The sequence below is a fragment of the Natrix helvetica genome, assembly GCF_964273705.1.
Source record: "Natrix helvetica genome assembly, chromosome: 7".
In the NCBI taxonomy this organism is placed as follows: Eukaryota; Metazoa; Chordata; class Lepidosauria; order Squamata; family Natricidae; genus Natrix; species Natrix helvetica.
In genome coordinates this window covers 57,794,119-57,816,874 of record NC_138558.1, presented here as the reverse complement: position 1 = coordinate 57,816,874, position 22,756 = coordinate 57,794,119, and the positions used below count along the sequence as shown (strand labels likewise).

The 22,756-nt window shown below is 37.5% G+C and overlaps 1 protein-coding gene across 1 annotated transcript in view; it reads left to right on the top strand.

Moving 5' to 3' along the window:
- The window catches only part of LOC309395426 (follistatin-related protein 5), a 156,854-nt gene that overhangs the window by 86,370 nt on the left and 47,728 nt on the right, over positions 1 to 22,756 (top strand). Inside the window, exons 5-8 of the mRNA XM_081959667.1 lie at positions 244 to 405; positions 1,886 to 2,020; positions 14,640 to 14,666; positions 19,664 to 19,782. Coding sequence (XP_081815793.1) covers positions 244 to 405; positions 1,886 to 2,020; positions 14,640 to 14,666; positions 19,664 to 19,782 — 443 coding nt within the window. The remainder of the gene's footprint in view (positions 1 to 243; positions 406 to 1,885; positions 2,021 to 14,639; positions 14,667 to 19,663; positions 19,783 to 22,756) is intronic.

Genomic DNA, 22,756 nt, shown 5'->3' with positions numbered 1-22,756 from the left:
TGCCTCTCAATCAAAAACTTGAGTCATGAATCTCTGATCTGAATCGAATCAAGATTTATTTACAAACCTGAAAATCATATATCTGATTGTTTGACAGAGCTATGTAGGGTTAGTTATCATATTCCATTGCTCTTTTCTTTGACATAATATATGAATATGGTTCTTATCATTGATTGTTGTAAGAAATATTTCTATCCATAACCTTTGCATTTGATAGACCTTCTTTTTTTTTGTCTTATACAGTTCCACCCGTCATAAGAGTCTTTCCTGAAAGTCAAGCTAGGGAGCCAGGAGTAACAGCTAGTCTTCGATGTCATGCTGAGGGTATTCCCAATCCAGTGCTTGGTTGGTTAAAGAATGGAATTGATATAACTCCAAAGTTATCCAAACAGCTAACTCTTCAAGGTAAAAAGAAGCATCTTTTAATAACATAATTTGTTATTTTCAAAAAGACTCATCTTTTTTGGTGACCTACCATATTGCAGTATTTCATCTACCTTTCCAGTTGGTAGGAGACAGGTCCAAACCTAGACCTTATGTTCAGGACTCTCATCATTCACTTTCAATATCTACATGAAACTGGTGATCATTCAGTAGCCCAGAGATGTTATGCATTTCCATTTAAATGTGAGAATTAGAGAATTTTTGATGGGTAGTAGTTCGAACAGCTTATCTAAAGGGTACCTCTTGCCATTTATTTAAATATTTGAAAACAACAATAATGTTTGCAAAAAAAAACCTTGGTTACATTATCTGAAATGCCTGACTTTATTGAGGCAGTAAGTCACAACTCGGGGATATTGCCCACACCTTCAGTCAGAAATCAATAATAGAATTCAGCTTTATTTCTATAAACATGGGTTATAAATATAATTATATTATCTTTCAAGAGCCACAGTATTTTATTACATCAAAATTATTTCCAGGGGTAGAGAAACATTTTATACTTTTTAAAATAGTATATCTGATTAGCATACAATTACATTAAATTGTGTTGAAATATGCATGTTGGGATTGATATAGTATAGTATTTATTTTCATTCCCAAATTCTACTAGTAAGAGAAAGTGAATTTTCATTAACAAACCACATATTGTGGGCATGGTTTATATTATTCAAAATAAAAGTACAGTGATACTCTCTTAGTAAGCACTTGTTCAGCAATCGTTCAAACTTACCATGTGCTAAAAAAAGGAGACTTACAACCAGTCTTCAAAACTCTGGCTATCACAGCATACCCACAGCCACATGTTCACAATTCAGGTGTTTGGCAACCAGTGTACATTTACAATCCATTTGGACTTTCACATCCGGCTTCTGACAAGCAAAGTCAATGGGAGCACAGGCAGGTAGACACAAGTTGTGGTAGGTAGCTTTGTGCTGAATGACCCATGATGATTTGCTTAATGACTGCAATTGAAAATGATGGACTGATATAATAAGTTGTGGTGTATCATTTTATGATTACGTTGCTTAGTGATGGAGTTACCAGTCCCAATTGTTAAATGAGTGCTACCTTTATAAGAAAGAGCAAACAATATAAATGGGTTAGATTAGAGATGTGGTGCTACAGTGGTTAGAATGCAGTACTGCAGCTAATTCTGCTGGCTGCTGGCTGCCAGCAGTTCGGCAGTTCGAGTCTCACTGGCTCAAGGTTGACTCAGCCTTTCATCCTTCTGGGGTCAGTAAAATGAGGACCAGATTGTTGGGGGTAATATGCTGACTCTGTAAACCACTTAGAGTGGGCTGGAAAGTACTTTGAAGCAGTATATAAGTCTAAGTGCTATTGCTATTATGCAAAAAAAAGATACACTAAATTTTGTAATTCCAGTAACATGAGTAAAATAATAACTCATGTATATTCATATTTTTAATTCTGTGTACAGCAAATGGCAGTGAAGTCCACATTAGCAATGTACGTTATGAAGATACAGGAGCATACACTTGTATTGCAAAGAATGAAGCAGGAGTTGATGAAGATATTTCTTCCCTTTTTGTAGAGGATTCTGCACGGAAAACCCGTATGTAATATTTCTTTTTCATGTCATTGTGTGTGTGTGTGTGTGTGTGTGTGTGTGTGTGTGTAACAATATACATAATTTCAGAAAATTATTTTGTATGTTCCGTTTGTTTGATTCAGAAATAAATATTTAAGAAGCTTGCCTTTCAGTGGGCCTCACGGTCATAAATTAATAATATGATAACAGAAAGTCAATATTATTATGAACTAAAGTCTAAATTGATTAGTAATTCAATATATATAATACACAAAAGGTAAGAGAACTGATTCCTCCCCACCCACCTCTGAAGCCCAGTGAATATAATGGACATTTTTTTTAATATGGCGCACATTCCGTCCCATAGTCATTTTCTATCCATATATGAAACTAATTTGAAGTATCAATAGTCAGGATATACCCAATAAATTAGCTTCTGAGAGCCTTCCTGTAATAGATGACTCTTATTCTAAAACTCAGACCTGATAATATTATATTTTCTTATCACAATATTTTAGTTCCCAAGAGAATTTATTAGATGAAATTTAGTCTGTGAATTTCAGTTTGTTATATTATTTGCTTGTTTGTTAGTGTATGTCAAACACATTACAAACTTTTATGACAAATGATTAAAATACAGATTGTAAATCTGAAAACTATTATTGAATGAAGGGGGCATTTGCTAAAACATGGCTATTAATCATACCAATTGTCTCAGTTGCTTATTTGCATTGTTTTTGCTAACTCAGATGACAGAATGTCTAATTTATTGTAAATATATTATATATTCCAGCTATAGGAATATATAATATATATTATATATCAAAGGTCTGTTCTAACTGATTCTACAGAGAATTTAAAAAGTAAAGTTCCCTCACTGGATTTAATTTAACTATTGGTGGCACTCATGGTTTTTTTTAGCAACTATAAAGAAGAATAGCCACTGTTGCCTTCCAGGGTATTTGTGAAGTTCCCAATATAATCTACGAAACTGAGATATCTTCATCACTTCCCATCCATACTTTAATCACACCTGACTCTGCTTAACTTTTTAAACAGATGATTGATTCTGTGCTCCCACTTATATAAACTTAATTCTCTTAACAGGTGAATTAGATTATTTTATCTTTATTATTATCATTATTATAATTAGGTATGCAATAACATAAACATACATTGTTTTCCCTTAACAAATGATAACATGATTTTCTAAGTCCCTTCACCAATAACCAGAAGAAAATTCTTAGAGTTCTTGTTCAATAATCACATTCTAATAATTACATAACCTTGATTAGAATTGACTGGGTTTCAGCAGTTGTGTATTGTTGTTGCACTGCTGCTGATGCTATTGCTAGTGGTAGTAGTCATTTGTTTGTTTCCTCTTAGGGTTTCAGAGCCATGGTGTCTTAGGGTTTTAAAAGATTGAAAATTTATAGTGGTGCAAACAATGGGAGCCACTAAGAAATTATGTAGGTACCTGCAAATAGTCTGAACCATAACTTGCATGTTCCTAACCTAAATTAAGTAAATGACACCCACCTGGCAGGTGTGTGTTGCATCTAAGTGCTGTCATTAGTATTGGGTCTAGCAGATTCAAGGTTTGACTGCCTATTCCAAGCAGCTTCACTGACCTTCCACACCTTGTGCAGAGGGTTGCAGATCCTGTTGAATTGGTTCGGTGTTGTAGGAGTGTGAAGACATTAAAATTGGCTCTCTATGAAAATTAGGAAAGAGGCAAATTTGCTTTCACCGACCAAATCAGGCCTAAATCTGAACTCTTAAATCCGTATATACAGAATCTGGTTCTCTGTATTGCAAAATTCCATTAAAATCAGAGTGAGATAAATGTAAAAAGTTTTAAGAATGGTAAGCTTCTTCAAAGATGTTATCATTTGTGGAGGGCTTGTGATAAGACATAAAAGACCAATACTTACATAAATGTAATTAGGAGGTGGGCAAGCGCCTACCTTCTAATTACATTTACGTAAGTATTGGTCTTTTCTCTGTTTAGGTAGAATGGACAAGGCAAAGTCATATTCCAATTTCATAGATGCAACATTTTCCCTGTTTAAAATGGCAAAATCTCATAGTACCAACTCAAGATAAACTATAAATCCATTTATTGCTATATCAGCATCTTAAAGAAATGGATCATTTACAGATAATTGTAGAATTAATTAGTTACCATATAAATGAAGAATAACTTTTCGGTCTCTTTGAGATTAAAAATGTATTAATTCATAGCCTTCTTGGATTATTACATTTTTTTAAAAAAAATGTTAATAACCATGGGGTTGTTTTTATTTTATGTATTTAATTGACTTACATCAGGGGCACCTATCCCGGACCACAGACTAGTACTGGTCCACGGCCTCTTAGGAACAGTGCTACATAGTTGGAGGTGAGCAGCAGGCAAGCAAAACCGAAACCATTCCCCCCCACCCCAGTCCATGGAAAAATTATTTTTCATGAAACCAATCCCCGTTGCCAAATAAACTGGTGGCCATTAACTTACATCATTGCCAATCTCTCACACACACCCAGTGGCCAGTGTAAAAACAATAATATAGGTTTCTCATTAGCAGTTTTGGACAATTGTAAAGTTCTCCAATGTACTTGCAGGATGTATCAGCTCTGATAGTTGGCTTGCTTTACAAATCTCTAAATATATTTGTATATCACCATTTTAAGTGTCCTGCCACTACTAGAGGGCCTACAAAACTGGCTGTGATTATATGGTTGTCACTTGACAAATGAATGCATGTTAAGTACATGATCTTTATGGTTTAAAAGCTTTGAAATGTTCTCCTACTACAGAATGTACTGAAGTAAATTTTTTTCCAATATGAGTGCTAATCTCACACACATTCTTATCAGAGTCCTGGAAATGTTTGTTTGAAGTACAGATATCGTTCATTTTGCTATTAAAGTGAGCCATGGGAAAACTAGCTTTTACTGACTGCGATAAAGGTATTTTTTATTCAGATTTACTGAAGTGAAAGATGCAAAACTTCAATTTCTTATCCCTTTGATTTCTTCAACAATTGAATATGTTAACATGAAACAAATCTTTGAAACACTTACATTAAAGTTGAATTTAAAATTCAGATTAGACATTTTAGGCATAATAATACACTATTGAATTGCCTATTGGGAGATTAACACACATTTTTTTCCTAGAAGATTGAATATGTGTGTGTGTGTACAAACATAGCATAACTTGAGATTTAAAAGCAAAATAATTAATGATATAAAAGATTTCTTGGTAAGCACCAAACTATAGGAGCCTTAGTTTCAGAACAAAATGTGAGTTTAATGTGACTTTAATGTCAATTTAATCTAAGTAATTATGACTTCCATTCTAGAACACATATCTTGTGTAAATCACTTGATTTCAGAAAATCTGCCTAGATGAAATGACAATTCAATCCAATGTAATATTAAAATAGAAAATATTAATAATATAATATTTGGGCTTAGATGACCTACAAGGTCCTTTCCAATTTTGTTATTCTGTATTTTAACATATAAATTGTGATAATAATAAAATGGCAATTATTTGTAAGGTTTAAATTAATCTATCTTTAGCATAGTTGTTATAAGCCTAAAAGCATATCCATTAAAATATGATAAAGACCTACTTCCCACTCTCTGTCATGAATTGGAAGATCACATTACATGAACTTATAGCTTTACCTGGCTTTTCTAGTACGCTTAGATATTAACAATTAAAGTATACATCGATGCTGTATTAATTTTATTTTATTTATTTATTATTTTGTTGAGAAAGGAAATATAGTCTTAATAAGTGCTCCCAATAAGTTCATTAATCCAAACATAAAGTGGTGATTCATTAATAGTTCATAGTTTTTTATTGTTTAGTGAGATCCAATTACAAAAGAAATGTATGTCTTCTGTGAAAAGCACATAGTTCATAGGGATGATATGTGTATCCCTCTAAAGCAGGGTTGTCAAACTCATGTCATCATAGTGGTGTCACATGACATATTGGGACTTTTCCCTGAAGAAGTGTGGGGAAAGAGTAACAGCAACGAGCAATACAGGAGAGAAGCACCGTTCCTCAGCCTGACAGCTATTTATACGAAGAGCTGTCAGGCCGAGAAACCAATCAGGGAAGCAGAACAGCCCGCCTTCAGCCAAGCCGCGCCTGATTGGCTAAGGCGCGGCATGGCTGTTGCTAGCTGTCAACAGAAGGAATCCCCGGTCGTATGTCGGGGGAGGAAAGGAATATAGCACTCCTTCCCCCCTAGCGAGGGCGCATGCGAGACAGCGGAGCATGCGTAGTCGCTAAGATAGGCTGGGCGGCGTCGGACACGCCCAGAACGCCTCAGAACTGGGCAGACCGTCGGAGGAGGAGGTGGTGTCCGGGGGAGCTCCTCCCTGAAGGGAGTGGAGCTCCGGGCGCCATCTTGAAGCTCTAGCTGCCTGGCCTTGTAGGGGCGGTGGTCGTCCGACACCGGCCCCCCAGGCCATCCCCGCAGAACCCAGGTCATCACCTGGGAGAGGGTGGGGTCGGCCAGAGACGCTGCCGCCACATCGCCCGCGGAGAGCGGGAAGGCGAGGTCTGCAATGGCCAAAACAGACAGGCAGGGCACTGTCTGCGGGTCGGAGATGGGCAAGGGGCAGCGGCTGAGGGCATCAGCGTGCCCCAGCTGCTTGCCAGGGCGGTAGACCAGGGCATACGAGTATGCCGCTAGGAACTCCACCCAGCGCGTCATCCGGGGTGACAGGATGGGAGGGGTCGGACGGTCACCGGCCAGAAGCCCAAGGAGCGGCTTGTGGTCAGTGAAGAGCGTGAAATGCTGTCCGTAGAGGTACTCGTGGAACTTTTTAACCCCGGACACAGCAGCCAGAGCCTCCTTGTCGATCTGGCTGTAGTTTCTCTCCGCTGGAGAGAGTGTCCGGGAATAAAAAGCTATGGGGGCTTCCGAGCCGTTGGGGAGGACATGGCTCAGGACAGCCCCCAAACCCACGGGGGAGGCGTCACACGCTAGAGTCAGGGGCATCCTGTCACTATATTGGACTAGGACTGCCTCTGACGTCAGCATGTCTTTGACAGCCGCGAACGCATGCGCTTCGCGGCTGCCCCAGCGCCAGGCCGCAGATCAGTCGAGCAACCGATGCAGCGGCTCGGCTAGTGACGCCTTGTGCGGCAAAAATGGCGCGTAGAAATTTAAAAGCCCTAAGAACGACTGCACCTCCTCCTTAGAGGCGGGGGTGGGGGCGTTCTTAATGGCTGCGACTTTAGCAGGGGTGGGGTGGATTCCATGGGCGTCTATGGAGAAGCCTAGGAAGTCCACTTTAGGCACAGCAAATGAGCATTTGCTGCGCTTTAATTTGAGACCCGCGCCCCTAAAACGGTCGAGGACCTTCCCCAATATTTCGAGGAGTCCTGAGCGGCTGGATGCAGCGATCAGGACATCGTCGAAATAGGGTACAACGCCAGGGAGCCCATGGAGCAATCGCTCCATGAGGCTCTGGAAGATCCCCGGGGCCACGGAAACGCCGAATTGGAGGCGGCGGCAACGGAAAGCCCCTTGGTGGGTGACGATAGTCTGCGCAGCCGCCGCTTCGTCATCCACCGGGAGCTGCTGGTAGGCCTGCGCCATATCCAGTTTCGCGAAAATACAGCCCTGCCCCAGGGAGTGGAGCAGGTGCTGTACGACAGGGACTGGATAGGGGTTTGCCTGAAGGGCCAAATTGATGGTGGATTTAAAATCGGCGCAGAGGCGTATGGAGCCGTCGGCCTTCACGGGGACCACTATTGGGGTCTCCCAACGTGAGTAGTCAACAGGCTCCAACACGCCCTGCGCCAGCAAATGGTCAATCTCCTCATCAACTTTGGCCCTTAAGGCAAAAGGCACCCTGTGGGCCTTCAGCCTAATGGGAGCAACCTGGGGATCTAAGTTAAGAGAGATGGGGGTGCCCTTGTACAGCCCCAACTGGCCATCAAAAACGTCCGCGTAGGCGGAGATGACAGCGGCTACGTCAGGGGGCATGTCTGAGATGGAGTGCACCCCCTGCACTGAGAGACCAAGGGCGGGGAACCAATCCAGCCCCAGCAATGCGGGGAGGGGCTTCTCGACTACCAGGATGGGCAGGCAACCCGAAAACCCCCCGTATTCCACCCTAACCGTATAGCAGCCCAGGGTTGGGATAAGTGACCCCTGATAGTCCCTTAAGGCCACGGGGCTGGCAGTCAATTGGCGTTTCAGGACGCCGGGGCAAAGTTTGTTAAAGTCAGCCCAGGCAATTATGGAGCGGGACGAGCCGGAGTCCACCTCCATCACGCAAGGCGCGCCCTCAATGAGGACTGATGCCTTGATTCTGTCCGCACCTGCGGAGGCCTGGTAGATCGCCTCAGCAGGGGCGGCTGCTGGGCCTGGCTCCACGGCGTAGCAGCTGGCTCTCGTGCGCGGCTGGCGGCGGGGCTGCTGCGGTCCTGCTGTCATCTGCTGGCCCGTGGCTCCTTGGGGTGGTGGTGGAGGCAGCACAGCCCGGCAAACTTGGGCCAGGTGCCCCTTTTTTGAACACCGGCAGCAGATGGATGCCCGGAATGGGCAGGCTGCCCGGTCGTGGCTGCCCCCGCAGCCTAGGCAGGCTGTCATTGTCCGGCTCGCAGGTCGCGGATTGCGGCGTCTCTGCAGCTCCGCCAGACGGGCCACTAGCTCTTCCTCTTCTTCGGCCGGGCTGGGCAACGGCGCCAGCTGGTCTATGAGGCAAGTGCGTGCTGGAAGAGACGGTAGCTGGTGGCGGTCCATTTCAGCGGTGGATTGCTCGGACAGCTCCACCGCCCGTGCCTCAGCGACCGCCTCGGCCAGGGTGATTTCTGGCTGAGCCAGGAGACGCCTCTTCAGCCAGAGGTCCTTGACTCCGCTGACAAATTGTTCCACCAGGTTGTCCTCCAAGTCCAGGAACTCGCAGGGTATGGCCGTGGTCCGCAAGGACTGGAGGAACTGGCTGACGTCTTCGTGCGGCTTCTGGACGCACTGGCGGAATGCGTACCGCCGGGCAATCTTTGACGGGGTTGGGGCGTAATGCCCCTTCAGCTTGGCCATCAGCGTATCCCAGTCGAGATCGTGAACTGGTAAAGGGGCTGCCAACGCCCGGGCGGCGTTGAACATCGGGGTTCCGCAGCTACTGAGGAAGAAACTGCATTTCTCCTCCATCGGAATTCCCCGTTTTCCGTTGGCTCGCAGAAAGCACTCGAAGCGCTCTAGAAATCCGGTCCATCCTTCTCCGTCGGTTCCGAAGGGAGCGAATGGAGGAAGTGAAGACATAGCGGCTTGAAGTTGTGCGGCTCGGGGAGCTAAAACTCAAGCGGCTGTGCGAAGGGTCGGTTCCGTCAGGTTCGTCGCCTCAGAGGAATCCCACCTTCGTCGCCAGTGAAGAAGTGTGGGGAAAGATGAGGCTAGAGACTCTGAGGAACGTCCAACACTATTTTATTTTAAAGTAACAGCAACGAGCAATACAGGAGAGAAGCACCGTTCCTCAGCCTGACAGCTATTTATACGAAGAGCTGTCAGGCCGAGAAACCAATCAGGGAAGCAGAACAGCCCGCCTTCAGCCATGCCGCGCCTGATTGGCTAAGGCGCGGCATGGCTGTTGCTAGCTGTCAACAGAAGGAATCCCCAGTCGTATGTCGGGGGAGGAAAGGAATATAGCATTCCCCACTTGCTAAACTGGGCGTGGGTGTGGCCAACGTGTGATGCATCCGGCCCACCAGGAGTTTGACGGCCCTACTCTAAAGTGTAAGTGGTTTCAGAACAGTCAATGAAAAATGATGGATTATCAAAATAAATATTAGAAGTAAGCTTGAATCTTTAATTGATAAATCATTTTAAGATATCCCATGAATACATTTCTTTATTTTATATTTTACTCTTTAATAGATCAAAAATCATTTCTCCTTATTTTTTCTTGGTTGCATTTATGCTCCACTTTTTCTCTAGCAATTCAAAGTAATGTTCATGAAAGATTTCCATAATTTTATAATTGTCCAAAATCAGACCGCGAGTTTCAAGGAGAATTATGAACCTGGATTTACATTTCTTAATACTATCCCAACACCTTGACCATTACACTCTATACCTTATCTATTTATTTATTTCATATCACTTGTACACAATCTCGAATGCCCATTCTTAGGGGTTCACAATAAGAATATTGTGGTCATTAAGATCATTAGAACATTCTACATCCATCTCCCGAAATATAACAACTCAGCAAACAGATGACAATCAAAGAGTCATTGTTGCTCCAAAGGCTCATCTGAGCTAGTCTGTTTTCCATTTATGTCAGAGATGGATTCTGGCCAGCTTTACTGCCGGTTTGCTCATGCGCGCACTTCATGCACACACACTGGATGCACAGAACTCAAAAACAAGATGGCGGTGGCAATGGCAGTGACCGAGGAACCGGTTCAGGGGCGTGGCAGGCCGGGGTCACTGTCAGTTCCAGCAACCCGGGCCACCATACCACTACTGGTTCAGCAGAACCGGTCCGAACCGGTAGGAACCCACCTCTGATTTAGCTGGTTAATGTATAAATCATGTAGATCATGTGAAGGATGAGAAAGCTATTACACACAAAACTATTATGATCTATTAATAATATTTCATGATTACTGTTCACATTCAAGATATTCTTAGTTTCAGCTAAGCAATAACATCATAAGGGTGTCTTAGTGGCCCTCCATATGGAAATACCAGTTTCATAGAAATGAGAAAACAACTTTTAATACATTTCCCATGCTAGTGAAAAAATATGGTTCGTGATGTTCAACAATATTCACTGACCTGTAGCATATAAATAAACATTGGCCATGTTTTAATACATGTAATCTAAAGTTCTAATTATTTCTCTGAATACAGTTGGGAAAAAATGTGCATTTATTTCTAGATGGCTTTTGTATCTGATGCTGAATTAATATTGATTATACATATTTTAATCTTTGCTACCTATTACATTTTGTTCCTCACTTTGCACATTCAGCAACTGTGATTTTGTAATATTAAATAAGTAGCTTCTCTAAATCCCTTCATCTGTTCATTCACTGCAAGCCAGAAATTATCTAGTACTTGTATTCTCTTCAGTAGATAATTTTCTAATAGAAAGGCTTTTTTTTCCATCTCAGAGCCTTACCACCTAGAAAGAGGTTATGTGATCTGAATGCTAGGAATCTCTAGATTTATAACTATCCTTTGTTTCAGGTGATGCAGGATGAGGCTAAAAGCTATTTTGATTCATTTGCTGCATAAGTGACTTCTGCAATTCTGCAACATGTAGCAAAAATAAATTATATATAACAACTGTCTGCTACATCTCATTTCAACAATATATGCCAGTGATAATTACCTTTTCGGCACCGAGTGCCGAATCTGGAGCACTGGAATCTGGAAGAGAGTAACTGGCCAGTGCGATTGCCTGTGGCAGCCAATTGCTATTCAGGGTTCTGTCATGCACATTTGCCCCAGACAGGTGGTCTGGTGTGCATGCACACTGGACCAGCTGTCTGGCATGCATGTGCATGACAAAACCCGGAAGAGCAGCTGGCGACAGTGCACGTGCCTACAGAGAGGGCTCTGTGTGTCATCTCTGGCACGCCTGCCATAGATTCAACATCATGGCTATATACTGTATTTGTCTCATTCAAAAAGGAATAAGTTGGGCTGCTGATTTGATGTCTAAATATATAGTGTTAAACAAGGATTTATGTCTGAGGTCACTAACTGATTTCTCTGGGCAGCAGCTTTTAATGTCCAAAGATCTAAAAATAAATCCTGAAATATTATGGTAGTGTCTATAGAATTTTCAGGGAAAGGGAATTTAATTCATATATTTTTACTCTTAAATCCGAGTAAACATAGTAGTTGCTTAATATGTGCAATTAGTATAAAAGAAATGCTTTAGAAATGAAGCTCCTAAAATCCATTAATACAGGTAGTCCTTGATTTACAACAATTCATTTAGAGATCATTCAAAGTTACAAAGGCACTGAAAAAAGTGACCTATGACAATTTTTCACACAACTATGTTGCATCCCTATGGTCATGTGATAAAATTCAGATGCTTGGCATTCAAATTGAGTTGCAGTGTTCTGGGGTCATGTGATCTTCTTTTGTAAACTTGTAGCAACTAAAGTCAATGAGGACGTCAGATTCACTTAACAGTTGCGTTACTAATTTACCATCTGCAATGATTCACTTAACAACTGTGACAAAAAAGGTTGGAAATGGGGACAAAATTCACTTAACAAATATGTCACATAACAATAGAAATTTTGGGCTTAATTGTGGTTATAAGTTGAGGACTACCTACAATAAAAAATATTGTATATAAAGTGTGTGTGTGTGTTTGAGAGAGAGAGAGAAAGAGAGAGGGAGAGAAAGAAGAAGAAGTAGTGTATCAAAATATATAAAGAAACTTTCAACCTCAGAAGAGTTAGAGTTCAATCGTAGGCAGCAACAGATATTTATCAGGGTATGAAAAGAAAATATTTGCAGTAAACCCTGTGTAGTCATCAGAAAACGTCCTATTTCTAAGCAATCAACAGATTCACATAATTAATCTATTTGCATCATTTAACTATTTCGCTTATCATCTATTCAGTTATGAAGATTTGAATTTCCATGAAATCTATTCAATGCAGATCTTATCCCAGAATAAGAATGTTATTTTTGTACATTTTTATTCCTTCTATGTTAGAGGACATACATTTATTACTTTCTTATTTCATTCAAGTTGGGTTCTCTTTCATAATCTGGACCAATTGACTCAGTATTATTAAATTTGCCAATTCAGTTAAAGTTTTGGAACTAAAATTAGATTAAACCTTGAACATGGAAAATTATTCAAGTTATTTAAATTATAAATGATATCTGAGTGAGGTTGATACAAATTATTTCTTGTAGTTTCTTAGGATCTTCCTGACATCAAATCCCAACAGATGCAAAATTTTCCCAGTTGAACAGCTATTTAAAGCAGAAGTCAGGAAATAATAATTCTTGTTCAATAATATTATTCTAGAGTAAATCTAATTAAATATGATTCTTATATTAACATCATTAACACCATTATACATGGAACTGTAGTTTTAAACAGTTAACCATTATTTTTTAGTTAGTGTTGCTCATATGGTTGGCATGTGGGGAAAAAAATCCTACATATCTGTTTTATTTCTTTACTTATCACATTTATATAGCCATCATTCTTATAATAAAGTGATTCTGGGCACCTTATAATAAAAATCATAAAAAGTTTGATGTTCAAAACTACAATGAAAAGACATCAAGAATTTTATTGACAGCAAGCTAGTGGAAAAACTATCTCATCTCATCAAAATGCCATATATTGCAATCATATTCCAAAGCAGGTCCAAAATTTTTAAACTTCTAACTCTGTTTGCAACTTATTGACTTGCCATTTATCTACTATATTAATAGCAAAATGGTTCAGATAGAACAAAAGCAAAAAATAAAATTTCAAAATCCTCTCCTAGCAATCTATTATTTTATTTAATTTGTAGAAAGTTTAACACAGCTTCTTATCTATCCCAAATCACGCCAAAGTTAAGAGTTTCCTTGTTTACTTCTTAATAACATCTCTTATCAATTGTCTGATTGAATACAATATCTATCCAGAATTGATCTATTTTCCAAAAAAAAAAAATCCAGATGGAATTCCTTCCCAGTTAAATATAATAAATCCATTCCTTAATCTTATTCAATCTTCTTAAGAGAAACCAATTTATCACTCATCTATTCTGTCAATGCTAAGTCTGTAAGGTACATATTACTGTCAGTCTTCTCCACTGAATCTGCTTTTCTGAATATGGTTTAGTTGCAGTTACTTGCATCTGAGCATTCTCTTTAGATTGATTTGTAGCCATTGCAATTTTGCCGAACCTTTTACCAAAGTTTTCAAATTGCAATTATAGGTTAAAAAGCATGCTTTTTAGCACAAATACAACATATATATATGTGTGTGTGTGTGTGTGTGTGTGTTGTAATTGTTTTCTGCCTGCATGGTCTTTGTGATAAGCCGAAGGACAGAAAGAGGGAGTAGTGACCTTCCTCCCATATTTAGTCATACCAGGGGTTGTAACACAAATATATATATTTTTATATATATATATAAAAACACTTTTGTATAGTTGTTTTACTGTCTATCAGAAAAATCAAAAGACCTTCAAATAAATCCTATTAATTTCAACAGTCTGAAATGCAATTTCGTAAGTGGATATGTTTTATCTACATGAATTACAGTTAAGTCGTCCTTTCTAAATTTTACTGGTTAAGATAGTATACTATAGTGTAGTATTAGTATTCCTAATGTCTATATGTTTGCTTGAAAAATGACTAAATAAAAGTAATGTTTACATTTGACCACATATAATTTCTACTGAAAATTGCCAAAATGAAGTAAATGCCAGTTGTAAAAAAATTATATATAAATATATAAATATGTATGTATGTATGTAACAAACAATATAGAGATTTTAAAAAAATATACAAGTACATAAGCAAAATAGATTCATTTTTTTAAAAAAATTGTGCAGTGTCACTCTTAATTATTTTTATTTTTCATTTTTCTTCTGTTCTTTCTCCCTTACATGCTGCAGTTGCTAACATATTATGGAGAGAGGAAGGTACTATTAACTTTTTCTCCTTTCTATAATAATGAACTTGTCTCATATACATGTTATTTCTTTCAAGCACACAATAGCTATAATTATATTTTAATTATGTCTTCATAAATTGCTGGTTTAGTTTAAATTGCTTGTCATTGCAAATAGTGTAATATGGTTATTTTCATTCAGAGAAAAAAGTCAGTATCTATGGGGCATTATGCTGCCAACTTGAGAGCACCATAACATATACATTATCACAAGTAAATTCCAGTGGACAATATTTTCCTAAATATGCCCTTCTGCTTTCATAAATCATCCAGCTAATTATGTTATCTATTGTTAGAATGTTGGCTGAGGAGTATAATTCATCTTTTTTGTAAAGAATGATATCTTGTGAATCTTGTAAAAAAATTGTGTTATCTGGTATCTTGAAGTTACATACCTATTGATCTTTTAAACTTGCAAAATTGGCAAATGGATAAAAAGAGTTTCATACCTTAATCATTGCTTCTAATAAATAATATATGAATGGACTTAACATTTAAATATAACATTCAAAATTTTAAAAAGATGTTTCTCACATGCAAAACCTGAATGGATTATCTCAATGAAATGTTTTAAGTATCAACATTCAACTTAAGTCCATACAATATAGCAAAGAACTAGTTAAAAAATTTAAACAACAGATTCCAAAAAAAAAACTTATGAATTGAATTGAAGTTTAAATAACAGTAAAAGTGATAGAGATAAATCTTTTAAAACATATAACATCTATGGAATCTATGAAACACAAATAATATATTGTATGTTTTAAGGGATTTGTGATTTTGAAATGTCAAGTTTTACTGAATCTAATAGTAAGACTCATTCACAAGATTATCTTCTTTTTATTGTCTCCTACTCCTTTGCCTCTAATAGTGGTTTAATCTGCAGATATTATTTGGTCACTGTTCCATGGTGTGAAAATATTTACTTACTAATTTCTTTGAGTAAAACTATAAAAGCTGCCTAGATTCTTCTAACTCATGTGCCAACACCTAACTATAGTATTTTACTAAATTAAATCAAATTTATCCATTTGATATAAGAGAGGGATACGTTAAAATGAATTACAGAAACATGTAGAAAGATTGGGGACACATCAAACCTTTTTGGATGTCTCTGCAATTAGTAAAATTTTTATAGAAGTTCCTGAAGGCCTCTGATATGAAAAAGAGGCTGGGGGGGGGGGACGACACACGCTCAAGTGAGTCAGTGAACGACCCCCCCCCCCAAATAAGACCTGGTGTCTTTTTTGTTGGAAAAAAATATAAGACAGGGTCATTTTCTGGGAAACACGGTAGTCTAACCACCTGCCCAGGCAGGAAACTCTGTACCATTTCAGAAAAATGGTTGCCCAATCTCTTCTTAAAACTTGTCCAACCTTGTTATTCAAGGTTGAACTGTTGGGTTCTTAGTGTTCTCTTAATTTGGTTTTTCTCTTGTAGATATTTTATTATCATTAGCTAATGCCATCCATATGGGCAGTGAGTTTTATTGGATACATAGTAGATTGCCCTGTCTGTCTTATTGAAATTGTGTTTTCCTTCTGTATGGTGCCTTAATTAGGATATGGTTTCCTCCTGATTTCTTATCTAGTGCTGTTTTCTGCTTCTTTGGGTGTTGACTCCTGGGGAAGGGGAAGCACTGGTGCTGGGATGTGTTATAGGAGATTTATTTACTTCCTAGGGTTTTGACTGTGTTTGTAAAATGTTATGCGAGTAGGGTTTATTTCTACATGTCTGTTGATGAGTGATTTGTCTGAGTATCAAGCTTCTAAAAATTTCTTAGCATTTTACATTTCCTTGACCTAAGATGTTCAATTTTCCAATTGAAAATGGTTAAATCTGTCCTGTTAAGAACTTAAGGAACTTTCATTGTGTGTTCTGACTGCCAATTTGTATGCATACAGTCTGCTAGTCTTCCACCCATCTGACCTACATACATGGCTGTTACAGTTCTTCCATTGTATGCTGTAATTGAGTCCTGATTTTATTTCCTTGGTTATTGGATTTTTTGGATTACTTAACATGAAGGTTGGTTTGCTTGGAGGCAGATTGTTGGTTTATGTGCTACAATAATGCAGATGTCAACTTCTAAAGCGTTGCCATGACTATTATGATTGGATTTCTTTTGAACTTTGTCTCGAGGCTCGTAAATTAATTAGGTCGTCTTCTGGGAACTTCACAGCAGAGTGACTATAGTACAGTAGTCTGTTTGTTGTCCTGCATTGTTTTCATGTCTTTATTTCATTAAATTTGTTATAGCTGGCCACTCAAGTAGACTTTCATGATAGTTTTTGATGTATAAGTACATTATCCTTTTTGAAGGTTATAATGGTTGTATTGCTGTGGATTGTATAGTTAGTTACTTTTTCATTAGGTTGGGCATCCATTAAATTGGAAAATATTCTATAGGTGAAATATGTTCTCTGTTTGGTATATCAAGTTATTGCAGTGTATCTGTGCTTGTCTGAATAATGTTTGTATACAGTTATTTTTATGGATGGTTGGGCTGTGGATTTCATAGTAAAATACTTTATTAATGAAAATTGTTTTTCAAAAACCCGAGTCTCTAATTTGCCATTGCTTCCTCTGCTAATGATAATATCTAGAAAGACAGTGTATTGTTGATTTCTTGTTCTCCTTGCAAATTTTATTATTTTCTTGATGTGTTGATTGACTTATTTCATTGCTTCTTTTTCTTATGATGAAAGTGTCATTTAAATAGCAGAACCATATTTTCACTTGTATGTGTGAAATTGTTACTGCTACCAAACATTGCATCATGGTCTCAGCTACGACTCCTAATAGCGTTGATCCCTGGGTGATTCCCTCTTTTGGTATAGTTGTTAAGCTAAAAGTAGGTGGCAGGATGAAAGCCAGTCTATGAGTTTCATGGATCTTGATATTTAAATCTTGTTGTACTCTGTTAGGCTGAAAGTGTTGTATAGTACTGCTGCAATGGATTCTATTGCTAGTTCTTTATCTGTGGATAGGAAGAGTTCTGGACATCATATAAAAACCATAATTTCATCTTCTGTTCTTAGGTCTTTGATTTTCTGGAGGCACAATAGTGGTGAATTGATAGAGTATTCCCTCCTATCTATGAGAAGCCCAAGGTTTTTGGTGAGTTCATAGCTATGTTGTATGATGGGGACCCTAATAGTGATATGTTTGGACAAAATAAAATTTTTAGGTACTTCATGGCAATGTTTGAGAAAAGATTTGTTCTTGTTCACGTGAATGAAGTTAGATTACTTTCAGAAGCCTGACTTACTCCTCCCTGCATCTGGAACAGAGACAAAGGGTATAATAGTTAGAAATATTTCATGTATGATTGCATTCTTTAAACATTAGATATACAGATTCAAGAGAAAGGACTATAAATAGAATATAGGATTGAATATATTTCATTGGGTAGGAAACTGATAGGGATATATGGATGTCTGAATGGGACTGGTGTGTTTGGACCCTATTTTTATAGGATTTGTAATAAACAGCAAACATTATTACATTTGGAAATATTTTTCTTTAAGTCTTTTTATATTGCATTCTTGTATTTAAATTCTACTTCAGTTATTTCGTACTGTGATAGTAGATATTATAATGTGTTTCTGAAAGTGTACCTGGTTATCTTTGATTAAGAAAATTGTTTATAAATATTTGAGGGAAAATAAAATAACTGATGTTACTTAGCCTCATAATGAAAGATCTCCAGGAAGATATCCAAGTCTAGAGAATACTAAGAACCCAATCTGTCATTCCAAATGACGAAATAATTGCTTCTTTGCTTAAAAAAAATACTTGAGTGTTAATCTTTTTTTTTTTTTGGATCATCATTTTTTTCCGAGTGTTAATCTTTTCTCTAGATTTATGAATGGCTATAAAATTGAATACAAATATTGTCTCTACCCTTAGTTTCACCTTCGTTTGTTAAAAATCAAGGGGATTTCTAAATGGAAATAGAAATGCAATAAGAATTTTATATCCTTGTAAATTGCCTATAGTTATTGCAGCCTCTGTAACAGTGATAGATTTGAAGAATTTGCTGTATTTAAAATAATAATATGGAGGAGGGAGGTTCTCATTATATCCTGACACAAAAAAGTTACAATGGATTTTACAGGAAGTATATTTGGTTTGTTCCTCTCCCTGTAATCTGTTACCTAACGGATAGTAATCCAAAGGAAATATTTAATCTCTTTCCTTCCCTAGAAAAAAATGGGAAGTACACCCCCAAAATCTACTGTGATGAAAGATGTATTCCATCTTTTTTAATATTTCAAAAGCCTGATTTATATCCAGATAAACAATCATTTTGGAGGGAAGAAGTTTTTTTTCCTTGGTGCTTTCTCCCAAATTAATTTAAATTAAATTCATTTCCATTGCTGGATCTGGTCTTTAAAAAATTGTACAAAAAATTATCAGGTCAGAAATTCAGTCCTAAAAGTATATGACCTGCTCAACACTAGTTTTCATGTTGGTGTCCTGTGAAATATATTATCTTAAAAAATACCATCCTTGAAACTGTAGTTGTCAGTTCAGTTATACAAATGATCCAGTAATATTTGTACTGACACAATTATGTTCTCCTAAAGTAAAGTCATGATTGGCTGAAATATATACTACCTTATAAGTAAAATGCTATTTTTGAAAAGCATATTATACCTTTATTATTTTTCTATGGCATCACATAACTTCAATCGTTTAGTCTCAGATATGAGATAATGGCATGTACAGTATAAGGGTTGTTTACATTTTACTTAAAAATAATTTTAGAGTGATATTAATGAGGTCATTTGTTTGTTATTGAGGCTATTACATGAACTCTTGAATCTATATTTTACAAAACCCTATAGAATCAGAGTACTCTGATGGATTAACAAATCAATCTCTTGGGCTTCTAATTAAGGTTTTGTTTAATAATTATTCATTAGGTGTTTAATATACTTTAACATGTTTTTTGCTCCTAAGGTCTGGGAATTGGTAATATGTTCTATGTGTTTTATGAAGATGGAATCAAAGTGATACAGCCAGTAGAGTGTGAATTCCAGAGACACATTAAGCCTAATGAAAAGCTCCTTGGATTTCAGGCAAGTATTCTTGAAATACAGTTATTAGGTTTCTATTTTTTTTCACCCTAGTAATGAAATCTGCCAAACACTGAAGATGTTCTTTCAAAAAAGAATGAAAGACATTCTTCATTATCACTGTATTTTCATTATGTGTATTCTAAGAATCAGGACCACAGGAAAACTACATTATTAATATGTGCATGCTTGTTTAACTTTATATATCAATGAACCAGGGATGGGCTGCCAGCATTACTGCCAGTTCGGTACGTGCACAATTTTGCAGCCCTCTCTAAGCGGTGTACAGAGTCAGCATATAGTCCCCAACAATTTGGGTCCTCATTTTACCCACCTCGTAAGGATGGAAGGCTGAGTCAACCTTGAGCCTGGTGAGATCTGAACGGCCAAATTGCAGGCAGCTGGAAGTCAGTAGAAGTAGCCAGAAGTACTGCACTCTAAACACTGTGCCTCTATGGCTCAGTGTATAATAATACACAAATAGAAATTGTACATCTGTACATGTATATAAATAGAAGTTATTACAGAATCTTTGCATGGAGATTTTCAGTCATCCAGGTCGTGGTTGACCCAAAGATGCTTTTTTTTCTTCAGCTTCTGAGCTGAAGAAGCTTCTTGGATGAGAAGTGAAATGTGTTCAAAGAAAAAAACACAAAGTCCTAAGTTGCCTCTTGAAAAAGCACCTTTGGGAGATTACAGAAACTTAGAACAAAATTCGAACAAAACTCGGTGCACATGAAACTATAAACTTACACTGTAGGACCAAAAAGTCCATATAAAATGACTTCTTTTATGCAGTTCCTATACAGCAGGGGTGTCCAAACTTCGGAACTTTAAGACTTGTGGACTTAAATTCTGGGAGTTGAAGTTCACAAGTCTTAAAGTTCCCAAGTTTGGACACCCCTGCTATACAGGGAGTCGACTTACAACAGTTAATTTACTGCAGCAGCCTCATGTTCACATAAACTCAATTCACACGCTATTCAATTGATTCATATTTACAACAGTTGCAATTTCCCGGGGTCACGTGATCACCTTTTTGTGACTTTCTGACAAGTCAATGGAGAAATCAAATTCACTTAACATCTGTATTACCTACTTAACAACTGCAGTATTCACTTAACAACCGTGGCAAGAAAGTTCGTAAAATGGAGCAAAACTCAGTTAAAAACAGAAACAGCAACAGAAAGTTTGGGCTCAAATGCGGTCAAAAGTCCACCTATAATATGTAGTCAATGGTCAGGTACAATCAAGCAATTAGGGAGAGACTGTACAGCAGAATAAACAATCAATCTGACATTTTAAAACATTACTTAAAGAAGCAAGTCAGAATAGCTAGTAGCTAGCCACAACTGGAAGAAATTACTATCGTTAATAAGTTATACAGAGTTTATAGGTCAGCATATATTCTCCTCTTACTAGAGAGATTGCCAAGGAGGGCAGACAATTTTTAAGATGGCTTTCTCCTCCAGGACTCAAAGCTATCTACCACGCATGCAGTGGCAAAATTTTGTGTTGCTGCAATGTCCACGAGAAAAAAAATTGATTACAGAATTATAGCAGTTAACTTATACTAATTTTTTTGAAATATCTAACCATTTTTGGAACAGTATATTATTATTATTATTATTATTATTATTATTATTATTATTATTATTATTATTATTATTATTATTATTATTATTATTATTAGTGATGTCTATTGCTGGTTTATGACCATAATAAAGATATATTCTGTTCTATTCTACTATCTTTAGTAATTTGTTAATTAAGATTAAGTTATGTGGACTAAACGTAATGAAATAATTATATTCCATCAATGGCTAGGAGATCCTGTTGTTCTTTTTAGTACTGGATGCACACTAAATTGTAATGACATTGCCAGTCAATGAAATCTCAATGTCACCTTTCCATTCAGTGGTCTGTAAAAAATTGGATTTTTAAATGCTTCTATGGAGTGATTTCTTCCTTATCAATTGATGGTCATGGAGAGAGAACAAAACAAAATTCTACCTTATAGGCTTATAGGTTAGAGTTTGATGGGACAGATTAATGCAGAAACTAAATCCTACTTTACACACACACACACACACACACACACACACACACACACATATGTGTGTGTGTGTGTGTGTATACACTCTCTGTGTGTATGTGTGTGTATGAAGAAAGAAATAATCTTTGTTTAAGAAAGTGTCAAGAAGCAGTGATATAATGACAATTAAAAAGGAAAGAAGGATTGAGAAAAAAAAAATCTCTATTTTTTTAAGGGAATGACTAGTAAAGAAAATTCTTATATGACCACTAGGGAATTTTTTTTTAAATGTGACAAAGGAGGTTTACCACTTTCTTTCTCCTGAATAAACCCACATAAACAGGGTTTTTTTTTTCTGGGGGGGGGGAGGCAATGATGTCAGCCTCTGAGGAATGTTTGAGAGTGAAACCCTCCTTATGTAGATGCTGCAGCAGAGCAAAATTTTCATCTAAATAATAAATAACAAAATGTACATTGCAAATTTGCAAAGCAATCTAAGCTTCTTAGCTTAGAGCCCAAAATTTCCGTTGCTAAGCGAAACATTTGTTACGTGAATTTTGGCCCATTTTTGGACCTTCTTGTCACAGTTGTTAGGTCCAATTTCATTTTAAATGGTATTTTATCCAATTCCAATTTAAATTATTTTTATCGGATTTAGTAATAATTTGGGTCTGGAACTCTGAACTTTGATATGTCCCAAGGGCTAATCAATAAAGTAAATTCAAAGTAAACTCAAACTCAACAGTTATTAAGTCAATCATTGAAGATGTTAAGTTAAGTAACACAGTTGTTAAGTGAATTTGGCTTCCCCATTGACTTTCCTTATAAGAAAGTTGCAAAGATGATCATATGATCTTAGGATACTACAACTGTCATAAATATTGGTCAGTTGCCAAACATCTGAATTTTGATCATGGGAATTCTGCAATGGTCATAAGTGTA